The 15045-nt window shown below is 37.0% G+C and overlaps 1 protein-coding gene across 2 annotated transcripts in view; it reads left to right on the plus strand.

Annotated features, from left to right (window-relative positions):
• LOC307145274 (NACHT, LRR and PYD domains-containing protein 3-like) overlaps nt 1-15045 on the plus strand; it is a 165037-nt gene that overhangs the window by 88065 nt on the left and 61927 nt on the right. The window contains exons 2-8 of one of the 2 annotated variants that reach the window (XM_079848257.1): nt 1893-1989; nt 2223-2336; nt 5949-6074; nt 6332-6427; nt 6621-8348; nt 8931-9002; nt 12572-12745. In XM_079848257.1, coding sequence (XP_079704383.1) covers nt 1940-1989; nt 2223-2336; nt 5949-6074; nt 6332-6427; nt 6621-8348; nt 8931-9002; nt 12572-12745 — 2360 coding nt within the window. In that variant the 5' untranslated portion in view covers nt 1893-1939. The remainder of the gene's footprint in view (nt 1-1892; nt 1990-2222; nt 2337-5948; nt 6075-6331; nt 6428-6620; nt 8349-8930; nt 9003-12571; nt 12746-15045) is intronic. The other variant, XM_079848255.1, reaches the window with a different exon arrangement.

The following is a 15045-nucleotide window of genomic DNA, read 5'->3' on the forward strand; positions in this document are numbered from 1 at the left end:
CCAGTTCACACGCCACACCGTGTATTTCTCACGCTAAAAAGGCAATGTCAACCAAGTTGTCCTGCAAGTTTATATAACGTTGTATACGAGGCGCGGGCACACAAAGTGAAGTTTTCTGCCGCCAGCACGTATTTCGGCCAGATTGCGTTCGTTAAAGGAGAACTTGGTAACTTTTTTAACTTAATAAAACTGTCTAGAAATCATTTGGATGGTTAAACAACCTATTCTGGTGATATTGATGACTTTCCCTGCTCCCCCCAGCGTTCCCAGGTGGAAAACCAACCTTGCAACTTGGGGACTGCCGTCCCGGTAAGACAGAAATTGGAAGTCTCGTGAGAAACGAGAACGAGCGCGAGCGCCAAACACGAATTGCTTTACGGCAATTCGACATAAACACACACGCATGTATGATGTATTACCAGATTACCCACCTCGGTAGACATAGCTCCACACGATACAGTTGGCTTGCTCCGATCATAACAAACGCACATGAGCAGCGGTAGAGAAGGGGAGGAGGCTGCCGCAAGTGATCACTCGAGTTTTTTACGTCCGTGTTGTGAAATATACGCCCCCCCACAGCTGTAGGGGGAGCTCGTGGGGAAAACATGCGACAACAAAAGGGAAAATCAGCGAAGAAGTGACTAGAGTTCGCTAGAGTTGCCGAGTTCTCCTTTAATAGGCAACATAGATGCGCGAACACACGGAAGTTGACGGAACATTCTCGGCCGCCGTACGTTCGTTACTAGGTAACCAACAACATTGCGCGAACACACGTGAATGATGGAGAAGGTAAGTTGGAAGAAAGCTCGTCTAACATTTTTAGGCTAGATCATTTAATATATAGCCCATCGTATACATTATTGATGCAGTCAAAAACTCTACAACTACTGCAACCAGGCCAGAAGCTTTGGCTCAGTTTGGCTAGCTTACGTTATCTGAAACTAAGGGAAATGTTAGTGGGTATGGGAAGGAATGAAGATGTATTTCTTCATTTTATTTTAAATAAATTTAAATGTATTTATTTTATTTTAAATTATATATTATACTGTATTAATCTTTCTAGTTACATTAAGGCTACATGTATTAAAGCAGAGTGCTCTGGGTAATATTTTATATCCTGTCAAAACATACATTAATCATTGCCATTGCATTTGTATTTTTCAAACACTTACAACACAAAACACATTTCATAAGCTGGAGTGTGTACTCTTGTGTACACACACAAACACACACACACCCACACACACCTTAATAATACTCTAATATGTCATTTGTTCACAATGTCCCACCACACAATAAATCATTATACCATTTCGACTAGACACATTCAAAATGCAAAAAGATTTGTTTTTCAAAAACTGTTTGGAGAAATTTGTTATATTTTTGTAATTTTTGTATTACTTAAGTAGTTTTGAAATATAACATTAAAGAGTATATTTGATGTGATGAATTGCTCTGTCATTTATCAGATTTACCAATTGTTATAATTTCAATTTGTTCTGGTTAATTTGGGTAAAATTGGGGGGCGGGGACAGATGGGGGCGTGGCTCCATTATGGCTCCTCCCCCAACTGCATGTGATCTCACTCCAAGCTTTTGATAAAACTTGAGAACCCTGAGCTTATGTGTAAACATACATAGGCCAATTCACACAAACGTCAACAAACGCGTTTTTTTTTTATCGGATCAGTGTGTGTCGATGTGTGTCGGGGTTTGTTTTCTTTTTCACCCGAACATCAACGGTCGACTTGTGTGTGTGTGAAAAGGCCCTGTGAGCTTGAGTTAACGCAGTCACATGATCCTTTTCTCCCACACTCCAGATATGTTCAGCTAAATTATGAAGGTTGTTTAATTTAATCATTTAATTTAGTGTGTGAATGTTTCTTCGTTCAGAGTCAGTGGAGGAGATCAAACTCATCAGATTCTCCTGCAGCTTCATCATGGGTAATTCACAAGGATCCAGAGATGGAGATTGTTCTCCAGGATGCAGGTACTTTCAACAAACATTACATTACATTACCATTACCTCCACCCCTCCCCACACACAAACACAAACAGATCAAAGACAGTTACAGAAAAAATATGATTTTTTTGCCTATTTTTTTTTAACTAAAATGAAATATTCAGTAAAATGATAATTGTTTCCTCAAAGTACTTTTTGATGCAGGATAAATGTATTCACAGTAATCTAAAGGATTAAACTGAATCTGTTCTCTGTTCCAGTTCAGTCCAGCAGAAGAGCTCAAACCCAGAGTCCAGCTGTGTGTCTATGAAGAGTAACCGCTCTATGGATCCACCACTATGGTTTAAGAGTGGAGACAAACGGCCTGATCTCAGGTATATCACTTCTATAAAAGATGTGCTTATAGTGCGACACTTTTGCTGAGATCTTTTCCACCTTTATATAATGGAGTAGGTGTAAAACTGATTTGGATCAGATTTGGATTTTTTTAACTGCTGGTTCAGGGCCCGTATTTATCAAGCTTCTCAAAGTGACATTTTAGTCTTAAAGGGTTAGTTCACCCAAAAATGAAAATTCTTTCATTAATTACTCTCCCTCATGTCGTTCCAAACCCGTAAGACTTTTGTTCATCTTCAGAACACAAATGAAGATATTTTTGATGAAACCTGAGAGCTTTCTGTCCCTCCACTGACTGCAACGTCATTGCAACTTTCAAGGCCCAGAAAGGTAGTAAAAACATCGTTAAAATAGTCCATGTGACTCCAGTGGTTGGTTTGATTCGTGGTTCATCATTGGTTGTTCGTTTAACGTTCTTTCTCAAGGTAGAAAAGTCAACAGCTTAAAGGGATACTTCAGGATTTAGCATTAAGCTTTGTATTAGTAGAAAACCTGTAGTATTTTCGAATTACCATGCTTTCCACCCTCATATCCCCCTGAGACGAGAGATTTATGTATTTTTTGTCTGGAAAAAATCCTCCGAGGACGCAAAAATCTTCATTTTGCGTCATCGGAGGATTTTCTGTCCAGAGGCTAAAGACTACAGCCAGTAGGAGGAGCTGTTTTCAACCTGCCCATAGAGGGATCTCACTCACAGAATGTACGCAGTGTCAGCTTTGGAAGCTAAGCTAGCAGGCTCTTGTTCTGTGGAGAAAACTGAGTAGTAGGAGAAAGCTGAATAGTAGGGGTTACCATCCTCCTTTTCCCGGACTTTTCCGGCGGGCGAGATCGTTCAAAATGTCCGGGATTCAGCTTTTGCTTTCTGCGGTCGCCATTCATTGTTTACATGCACACCTTTTGTTTCAATCTAGCTGAATTCATTCCGATTGGTGAGTCTGAATGTAGTGTTTACATGAACGCTAAAAAAGTGATCGGTTGATGTGCGTTTTAACATTGCTAAGAAAATTCCCGCTCCTCCGTGAGAGATTCGAGACCGGCGCGTCTCAGTAATGACACCACCGGCCTCGCGCCGTTCTCCCGCGGCCGTCAGCCTCGTCCTGCTCGCCACAGTAAACATGATGAATGCCGACTGTAGAACGCAAAAGCCGAATCCCGGACATTTTGGGCGATCTCGAAATCACGGGCAAACTCATCACGGAGACTCACTAAGTTAGTAGCCTAACCTTCTTGTTGTTTTCAACTGCGCTCTCTAACCGGTAGGCGTGGCCTCCTAGGGCAGCGAAGCAAGTGCATTCTGGGAGTTGTTGTCTTTCATCCACATAAGCGAAAAAAAAAATTTTTTTGGCTTTTCACAGGCTAGAAAGCTCTGAATTAAAAAATGTCTTCACATTTCTTCTACATAAATGGCCTATTTTAAATACACATTCATCTTTCCAGAGGTGAAGTATCCCTTTAAACGATGGCTCTTAGAAAGGCTCTTTTATTTTAGCAAAGTGCCAAAAAATCTTAAAAAGCAAAACAAGAGAAAATTATTTTAATGCAAGCAATAAAAAAACTGCACACATCAGCTGTGGAATAAAAGAAAAGAAATGCACGATTAACTAGATTAAGGCATACTCCTGTCTTAATGTAAACCCTGTCCATCACCCACAAAGGTTTCACAAAGTTATTCTTGCCACTGTAACATATGGCTTCCTAAAGACAAGTTTATGGGTAAATAAATGAATATAATAAACAAATAAATCAGGTCTCAACATTAAGCCTTTTCATTTGATTGTCCTTAGTTCGGTCATTCACTTGTCCGAGTAAAAACATTTGTTTGTCCAGGAATAAATTTTTTTGTGTGTGTGTGTGTTGTAAATATAATTTATTTTGAATCAATATTCTCATCACTGTTCAGTCAGATTTGACATATATAAATCGGCATATTTATGATATTTTATAGGGGTGTAACAATATATCGTGTCACAATATATCGCAATACAAAAATGCAACAATATGTATCGTGAATAGTGACAATATGTATCGTGAATAGTTCACCCAAAATAAAAATTACTATGTGAGAAAAAATTTAAGTTTTCAGAGTTTTAGTGTCAGTACTACATTAAAATATTATATATAATGTTGAATATAATGTATAATAATGCAATAGGGGAATATCTGTGTAAAAAAGTGTCCTACATTATTTTAAATGTATCTAGTCAGTGACAGAGAAACACATTCGTCTAAAATAACTCTGTATTTTCAGCCTCAGAATCATGAATATTGTTATTCTGGTGTCTCTATTGTCCTGTGCTTTGGGTTTCCAGCACCAAGTCCAAGAATATTCATTTATACACACAATGTAATATCAAATTTTTCACTTTAATAAACAGTACATTTTTTGTTAACCTTTTATCTAGGAGTATCGCAATAATATCGTATCGTGAGTTCAGTATCGTGATATGTATCGAATCGTGACATGAGGGTATCGTTACACCCCTAATATTTTAACCTTTATAAAGGGCATTTTTCCCTCATCCCTAATCAATTCCCTAATCGCTTATTTCCCTAATCGCTTCCCTAATGCGTCATCTTTCATTTAAAATTCTTAAATTTCATCAATAAATTAAAATAGAATAAGAAGATGCTAAAGGGATGTTACCAATCAAATTAAACTGCATTAAATAATGTTATGAGATTATTTTAAATATTTTTTGAATATACAATTAAGAAATTTTGGAAAGAATGATACTTTTAAACACAAAACTAAACCGCCAGGCGGCAGGAGACCGAGTCATTGAGTCATTTATTCAAACGATTCATTCAAACGCCTGATTCATTCAGGAATGAGGCAGTTGTAAATGAATAGGAATTCATTGAATCTTTGACTCAACCGATTCGTTCAAAACACTGAATCATTCAGGAAAGAAACACAGTTGAGTTTTCCTTTGAGATGCGCTGTGGTTCTTCTAGGATCTTTTTTTAAACTATTTTCGCTATTTTTGCTGGATTTAGTCCTACACTTCACTTAAATTACGACTGAGTTGCTTGATAACTAACTTCTAAGCACAGCTTTGAGCCAAGAGTTGTTTTACTCTTAAGTCCATTCTTAGCAGTGTTCTTGTGAGTAATTCTCAGAGGCTTGATAAATACGGGTTCAGATTTGTTGAAAGCTTCACGGTGTCTGGTCAGAACAGTGATGTTTCACAGCAAGAGTAGCGTTACTAGAGTACAGTAAGGTGGTTTATCTTTAAAGGTCAGCTAAACATTGGTCTCTTTAGTCGGTTGAGCCTTCGTCCTCCATTGTGCCTTTGAGAAGAGTCATGTGATCATGGTTGATGTTCATCTGAGTTGAATCATTCTATAATTCTATAGTTGATTTTAATTTGTTTGCTTTGAATTCCTAATTCCTAATATTACCGGTTTTCTCAGTCGCTTTGGTACAATTGTTGAATCATGCTTAACATTTTTAAACCAGTGAGTTAATTTCTCAAAATAATTGTAATCAAAGTTTGAAACACAGTGCAAAACAGTTACAGACATTAAAGCAAAAGTACACAACATTTATGTGGTCTTTTATAAGTCTGTATTCTTTATATTTTACTTAGTTTTAAACCCAGTTCAGTCCAGCAGAAGAGATTAAAACCAGAGTCCAGCTGTGTGTCTATGAAGAGTAACTGGTCTATGGATCATCCACTAAACTTTAAGAGTGGAGACAAACGGCCTGATCTCAGGTATATCATTTCTATAAAAGATGTGCTTATTGTATTTTAATTGTATGAAATTATTAATATACAGCAGTTTAATGAGTTACAATCTTGCTGGTTTCGGTCTATTAATGATCATCATTGTGCTCTTGTGTAAAGCTCTATGTGTTGTATTGTTAATACATTCACACACTGTAAAAGCTGTTGGTCTGTTACTCAGTTAATGACACAATTACATCAATATCAGTGTGTCTGATTCTTTACCCTCTTCATTCTGATTTAAGGTCAAATCTTCCATCCAGACCAGTTAAAAACAAAACTGTGTCCAAGCCTGTGATTCAACCACAAGACTTTAATGAAAGCATGTTTCATGGTTTCAGGTAAAATTCAGGACTTTGTTGTTGTTGTTTAATTTTAGGTGCTGCAATTCACATCACACATCACTCACACACATGATTAATGATTTACACATTTCAGAAACCTAATGATGTTCTGTGTCCCATAAATAGTGTTGTAATGTATGGCTATTTACTTCTCTGACTTGTGTAATAATGTGGTATTTTAATCTTACAGCCATGACTCTAATCCTGCTGAAGTCCTCAACACATTGAGATCAAATCTGAGACAGAAGTTTGAGTGTTTGTATGAGGGAATATCAAAGCAGGGAAACCCAACACTCCTGAATGAGATCTACACAGAGCTCTACATCACAGAGAGTGGAAGTGGAGAGATCAGTAATGAGCATGAGGTGAGACAGATCGAGACACAGTCAAGGAGAGCAGAAACAGAGGACACACCGATCAAATGCAGTGACATCTTTAGACCTTTACCTGGACAAGACAAACCCATCAGAACTGTGCTGACAAAGGGAGTCGCTGGCATTGGGAAAACAGTCTCTGTGCAGAAGCTCATCCTGGACTGGGCTGAAGGGAAAGAGAATCAGGACGTCCAGCTCATATTTCCACTCGCTTTCAGAGAGCTCAACTTGATGAAGGACAAAACACTCAGTATTTCAGATCTTCTTCATCGCTTTTTCCCTGAAACTAAAGAAATGGACATATCGAGTGATGAGTATAAAGTGTTGTTCATCTTTGATGGTCTGGATGAGTGTCGTCTGTCTCTGAACTTTAAGAGCGATGTGAGGTTGTGTGATATATCTGAATCAGCCTCAGTGGACGAGCTGCTGAAGAACCTCATTGAGGGGAATCTGCTTCCCTCGTCTCTCATCTGGATCACCTCCAGACCAGCAGCAGCGGATCTCGTCCCCTCTGAGTGTGTCCATCGAGTGACAGAGGTACGAGGCTTCAGTGACACACAGAAGGAGGAATACTTCAGGAAGAGAATCAGTGATCAGAGTCTGGCCGACAGGATCATCTCACACCTGAAGTCCTCGAGGAGCCTCTTTATTATGTGCCACATCCCAGTGTTCTGCTGGATCTCAGCCGCTGTTCTAGAGGAGATGTTGAGTGAAGCAGAGAGAGGAGAGATTCCCAAGACTCTCACTCAGATGTACACACACTTCCTGCTCATTCAGACCAACATCAAACATGAGAAGGACTATGAGAAGAAAGTGAAAGATGAAGACATGATTGTCAAACTGGGGAAACTGGCTTATCTGCAGCTTCTGAAAGGCAACCTGATCTTCTATGAGGAAGACCTGAGCGAGTGTGGCATTGATGAGACAGAAGCATCAGTTTACTCAGGATTGTGCACTCAGATCTTCAGAGAGGAGTTGGACTTGTGTCAGGGGAAAGTCTTCAGCTTTGTTCATCTGAGCATTCAGGAACATCTAGCAGCTCTATATGTGCATCTCTCCTTTATCAACAATAACATCAATGTGTTTGACCAGATTACCAAACCAACTAATGGAGACCCAGTTTCCCTATCGGATCTCCATCAGAGAGCTGTGGATGAGGCTTTACACAGTAAAAATGGGCATCTGGACCTTTTCCTTCGTTTCCTTCTGGGTCTGTCAGTGAAGTCTAACCAGAGTCTCTTACAAGAACTGAAGACACAGACAGCAAACAGCTCTCACAACAATAAGAGAACAGTTGACTATATTAAAGAAAAGATCAGTGAGAATCCCTCTCCAGATAAATACATCAATCTGTTTCACTGTCTGAATGAACTGGGTGATCTTTCTCTAGTGAACAAAGCTAAACCTCATACGAGCTCTGGAGGATTACGTGCTGTGAAACTCTCCTCGTCTCAGTGGTCAGCTTTAGTGTTTGTGTTGTTGTCCTCAGAGCAGACACTGCAGAGGTTTGACCTGAGGAGATTAATTGGAGACAGAAATGATCGGTAAGTAACACTGAGTGCAATCATTACAGTCTAAAACATTATGAACAAAGAGAAACTCAGAGATCAGAGGTGTTTAAATCTCGGGGCACAGACTGATTTCTGGGATATTGTAGATCATTTGCGTGTGTTCCTCAAACCGTGGCTGTGTCCTAGTAAGACTGCATATCTCGTGTGACAATAAAACTAAGTAAATTATTAAATTAACAAGTATGTAAATAAACAAAAAATACTATTTTCTTGCTCCATGGTGATAACCATAGCAACGGACAGGACAAACAAACCTGATGTGTCATAATAGTGTTGTAGTGTAAATGCAGACTAATAGCCCTGCCACAGCAACACTAACGAGAAGAAGAAAAAACTAATCAGTGACGGCTGAATACGAGGCTTCTACAGTTATAGATATAAAACCACTTTTTCACATGTCCTTTATAAAGCAGTGTTTCATTAAAACAATTATTTGAGGGTATTTAGGAAGGTATAATGTATTATTTACTTATGATATGAATTAATATTATTATTATTATTATTATTAGCATTAATAATTAACTTTAACTTTAAATAATTTTTATTTTCAACCAGTGCCACACAGAACACTGCAGATGAAGTTCTCCAGAAGCTGACGCCTGTGGTTACAGCAACTAGATCCGCTGTGTAAGTAACACTGAGAACAAGCATCACTGTTAAAACATTATAACAGTTCTTACTTAAACATTATAAATTAATGGTTTAACAAAAAATATGAGTCACACTTCAGTAGAGCTGAAACAACTAATCGATTTAATCGATTAAAATCGATTATTAAAATAGTTGTCAACTAATTTAGTCATCGATTAGTTGCTAAATAACTTTTATTTACCGTAAGCGGCTCATTTCGTGCATATTTTAAATCTGCGGTGACCAAAGTGTGGCAGTAATGAGCCACCGGAGGTTTTACTCAGCCATTACAGCAGGAGAAGTAGCGAATAGCCAATAGCTGGCCTCGTTTTATGTCACGTGCTTCCTGCACAGCGTCTCTGCAGCATTCAGCGAGATGGCGGAGGCAAGCGGCAGTGGAGTAACTGTACGTTCACACCGCTGCCGACTTGAGCTTCCAAAGTTATCGGAAGTCATTCATTTTCAATGGAAGCTGGCTTCTCTCAGAAAAAATAATTAATTGCACAGTCTAACCATCATAGAGTGAAAGTTTATCATTTCCATGTGCTTTTAAGTCCTGCCAGTTTAACAGGGCACGCTTGACAGGGCATATGAACGAGCAGAGAGAGAGAGAGAGAGAGAGAGAGAGACCCGGCCGCGCGCTTGCACTCACCCGAGCGCTGTCTTGCTCTCTCTCTCCCTCGCGCATATCAAAATCAATTGATACGCAGATTCTGCAGTACAATGTTGTTTGCAAATGTTTAGTCGTAAAAGCTGATAACATTGCTGTTTAAAGCTTTACAAACATGTTCTGTGATCAGTTTGTCGTTTACCAGTTCATAATTCAGTCTTGCAGCCTAATTATGACTGAATGAGAGAGGGTAAATGTATTTGAAATGCACTTTTCTAAGTATTCACTGCTCTTTTTCACACAGCAGGTTTTTTGTGTGTCCAATTTTTTCCTGGACAACCTTCTGATGGATTTTACTTTAAATTTTACTTTAAAATGTGAGTTCCATTCAGGTTTCATGCCATTGGCACTTTATTCGAAGAATTGTTTACAATTTCACAGCATAAGCTATAAAGCTGTTTCCCAGGTATAAGCTGTGTGTTTACAGGAAAAAAATTATAAAATGCAATTTACTGCAATTTTATTCTGTTTTATTCTTATTCTTCGTGAAAATATGTTCTGAAAGATTCCTTAATAAGCTTTGTTCGGGATGTTAAAATACTTTAGTAGCCCCAAGGACAGCCATGGTGAAAACATTATTTGAAATCTCCTTGTGAAATTTGCTAGAGTACGTATGGGTCAGTGTTTTGATTGCAGAAGAGTTCGACAAAGGATTACTAACACATAATAATAAAACACAACTCCAGGTATGTTTTTGATGAGGATATGACAATGCAAAATGGTTAAAATCTCTAAAAAGTCTGTTGAATGATAAAGACCCTTTGTTAATAATTTACTTGGGAAAAAAATGGGCAAAACTAAAATATAAGTACATAAACCGATTAATCGATTAATCGTAAAAATAATCGACTGATTAATCGATTATCAAAATAATCGTTAGTTGCAGCCCTACACTTCAGCTCTTACCTATCTGACCTGATTTGTGATCTACTTAACCATTTTTATGATATATGTGTGAGAAATTTATATTCAAATATATGCATTTGTAATAATAAACATTTATATTTAATGTATGTAATGTATTCAATGTATTCCATTTGATCAGTTTCATATAATCTTTCTCCCTCACATAGAGACATAATCTCTTACAATAACAGTTAAATGTACTGATATATTGAATTCATTGTTTAACCTGTTAAGCTGCAACGCCACTTTTGAAAAATCCCCAGAAATGACATACCCAAACTTAAACAGATACAGTTCATGAACCCTTTGCACTAAAAGCACAAGTATGATCTCATTTGAAAGCTGACACCTGGCAGTTTATTGTAAATGTAGAATTAATTATTGTCATAATGAAAAAATTTGTTATAAATAGCTTCAAAGTTTTGTAAAGGTATTAGAAATTAATTTTTATGAAACATCCTCATGAAAATAAAATTGAAGTTGGCACTGGAGCAATCTAGAAATGCACTACAGCTAAGGCCACATGTCTAAACATTTTATATTTAAAATCTGAAGATAATAAGTCCAAAACTCTGTATTTAGTTAAATGTTTTTCAAGACCATGTCAATGACTTTATTTTGATTTGCTACTTTAAAATGCTACTGATGTTTATTGCCATCTTCTAAACATCAATTCAGTATATTGTCTCTATTGTTTTGTGGTGCAAACGAGCCCCATTCAGTCTCAGTCTCCCCCTGCACACATTCACACCTCTCCAGCCTGGTTATGGCTCGAAATATGCATTTCTTTTGTCTGCATTATAGTTACTAACGACTGGCTATTCATAGGGTTTCAATCCCTAATTTCTTTTATCAAAGTTCTCACTTAACATTTAAAAACTGGATCAAATGCCCTGCTTGAATTTCAGTAAGCATATTTAGAAAAAAAACATAAAAGGATAACTGCTATATGTGGCAGGTGCACCTAGAGCTAGCTAGCATGTTAGCTTAGCACACCATCAATACACGACAATTTATGAGATTAAAACCATGTTTGTGCTCCAAACTTAATTTATAACGCAAGTCGAGTGTTTTAAATAATCTTCTGTGATATAATTTCGCTTCAGATAAAAAAATCAGACAGAAAATATATATATATATTTTATTCTGCACAATGATAAAGTCTATATCGATTAGCATTACATTATAAATATAATCTATTATTATGGAAATACCTGACATTACTCGAAGAACACAGGTAAACCAAATATCATTTCAATCATGTTTATTGTCTTCAAAACATGTTACAGCGATCTCTGATAGCTTTGAATGTGTTCGAGACTTCCTGGAATGTCACATGATCATGCCTCTTCTTCATGTTCTATATATGGACTATTATTGTGCATGTAGCGCCCTCAGGCTGTTGGTATGGATTGAAAACACAATATCACAGTATCCAGCGCTCATAATGATTACATCGACGCATTTGGGCATAAATTCAATAAATATTATTCCTGTCTATAGAAATCTGATGAAAACCTATGAAAATATATAAATATTTCTCCAAATCTGCACATTTTTGAGCTAAAGCCCTGAAGGACGTTGTTTTGTGTATCGCTGTCATGACGACAGCACGGGAGTTTTTTATGAATGAAAGCGGCTGACGCGCATAATTCATATTAAAGGTATCGACTCATTTTTTCATTTCATAACTCCTGACACAAATTAAGACATAACTGTCACTATAAGTTTTTCAGAATACAATAGTGGTCAAATACTGAAACTTGAGTCTTATATATTTTTAATAATGTATAGTTTGTCAATGTATAACATTAAATCTGATAGTAATTTTTAACTAAATAAAAAAAAAAACGCTTCAGTGCGCCGACGCACTGGTGAAGCTTAACAGGTTAAAAAAAGAGATATTGCACAAATTATAAACACAATCAAGAAAAGCTAAGATTTCTGTTTTGATCTGAGAGAGTGAGGAGTGTGTCATTGTTCTCTACAGGTTGGATAGTTGTGGTGTGACAGATGAAGGTTGTGCTGCTCTGGCTTCAGCTCTGAGATCAAACCCCTCACACCTGAGAGAACTGAATCTGTCATTTAATAAACTAGGAGACTCAGGAGTGAAGCTGTTCTCTGCTGGACTGGCGAATCCTCACTGTAAACTGGAGACACTGAGGTAAGATCATACGTTACTCTCACATGAAACTGTCACTATATGGCGTTTCCATTACAGATTTGCACAAAACTTTTTTAATGAGCGTTTGGTGTAGGTCTACTAGGCATAGAGATATCTGAACATCTTTGCCAAGCGCAAACCAGTACAGAAGTAGCCTAATCAATAATTAAAGTGCAAGCTGAGAAACTGAAGTGGATATGGAGAAAAGGTTCTTTATATGCCATTGCCTACATTTTAAACGGATGTCTGCCAATAGGCCTAAAACATTACATATATGGTTATTGTGACAGAGACTGGGACTCCAGGTTAATAAGATTCTGACTGAGTAGCAAGATATGAATTCAATTGTGATTCTGTGAGAATTCACAGATCCAGTTTCTCTTTTTTAATCTTCCCCTTAACATTTAAAGGAATCTACATGTATGTGTGTGCTCAAATATGGCTTCTGGAGAGCAAATGAAGGATAAAATATGAATTACTAAACAGACATTAATTAAGCAGTTCCCCATACTTTTAGAGTTACAACTAACAACCACTAGATGGCAGCAGCGTATAAGCGATGAACTGACAGCTTGTAAATCTTTGAACATGGAGTGCTAATGATAATAAATGTAATATGTCAGGCTCACAATTTTTATATTTGAAGTGCTATAAAAGTTGTAGAAATTACAAATTCAACGTGCATTGTATTAAAAAATCTTTATTGATATGCAAATAGACAATAGACATCCAGCAAAAGAAAAATGGCAAGTGATGTATGCCCTCAAATCTGTAGATGTGCATGGATTTGTCCTGAATCCCTTCAAGAACTCGGGAGCAACTAGAGTATACACACCTTCTGTATAGTGTAACGTGTCATAACGTAATTGTGTGTAGGACAGTGAGTGAGTGAGAAAACGTGTGTGTGTGTGTGTGTGTGTGTGTGTGTGTGTGATCATCTTTATCTTTAGCGTGCGCAGCTCAAACAGCAATGTGCATTTATAACTATAATTGGGACTGTCATATTCTTGCCGTTATAATGAGAACACTATTGTAATAAAATGTTGTGAATTCTCAGGGTTTAGTGGCCGTGTTTCAGCGCGTTGTAGAAATAGCGCGTCCAGAACAGCGATTACACGTTCTGACCAGCACAGTCAAGCTCACTTGTGCAGATATATGATAAGTCGTAATATTAAGTTTATGAAATATAAATATCTGATTAATCTCACATAGGATGCGTTTCGTTGATTTAAACCTGCTAGAAAAGTTATTCAGTTTCCCGGTGCTCGTTCTCTTCAGATCAAACAGCAATGCAGAACATTAAAAGCTATGATTGGGACTGTCATATTATTATAATTGTATACAATATTGTATCAAACAGCTCAAACAGCAGCGATGTCCTCTGACACAGTAAGCCTGATATTAAAGAGGTTTACTATTACTGTACTAGTAAAAATGTTTACTTTTTTTTAGCAAAAACATTGATGCGTTATAAATAACTAGCATTTTTTTTGTTCTCGTATTATTTTCGTCAACAATATGGTTTGATTAAAATAATGTCCTTGTCCGTGCGGAGGCGAGTCCAGTTTGTTTCTCCATGGCACATGCATTTTGTTTCTTTATATGCAGCCCAGTGTTATCCAATGAGTTGTTTGCATTATTTAGGTATTTTATTTTAATTTTATTCATTTTTGGTAACACTTTACAATAAGGTCTCATTTGTTAATGCATTAACTAACATGAACTAACAGAGAGCAATAGCCTTTATTAATGTTAGTTAATAAAATATTAGTGTTCATGTTAGTTCACAGTGCTTGTTAACAGATACAACTTTGGATCTTAAAAATGTCTTATAAAATGTTGAGCTTAACATTAACTAAGATTAATAAATGCTGTAGAATATTGTTCATTAATTGTTGCTTCATGTTAACTAATGCTAACTAAATGAAACCTTAGCCCATTATAAAGTTTTTTAATAAAGAAAGTTGGCCATAGGAGTGTAAAATTAATTTTAAAAGTTAAGGAATCTTTCCTGTAGCTCAAACAGTAGAGTGTTGGCGCTTGCAACGCCAAGGTCATGAGTTCGATTCCCAGGGAAAGCAAGAACTGATAGGAATGTAAATGTGTATCTTGAAATGCAATGTAAGTCGCTTTGGATAAAAGCGTAAATGTAAATAATGTAACCTGGCTCAAACTAGGCTACTGTATTGTATATGTTTGATTTATGTTGAAGTGTTTGGGACATGGCTTTTAATGCTGAGTCTTTTGTTTATGTACACAGGCTATCAAAGTATATAAAAATTTGAATTTAGATTTATCGG

The sequence above is a fragment of the Squalius cephalus genome (genome assembly GCF_949319135.1).
Source record: "Squalius cephalus genome assembly, chromosome: 18".
Taxonomy (NCBI): Eukaryota; Metazoa; Chordata; class Actinopteri; order Cypriniformes; family Leuciscidae; genus Squalius; species Squalius cephalus.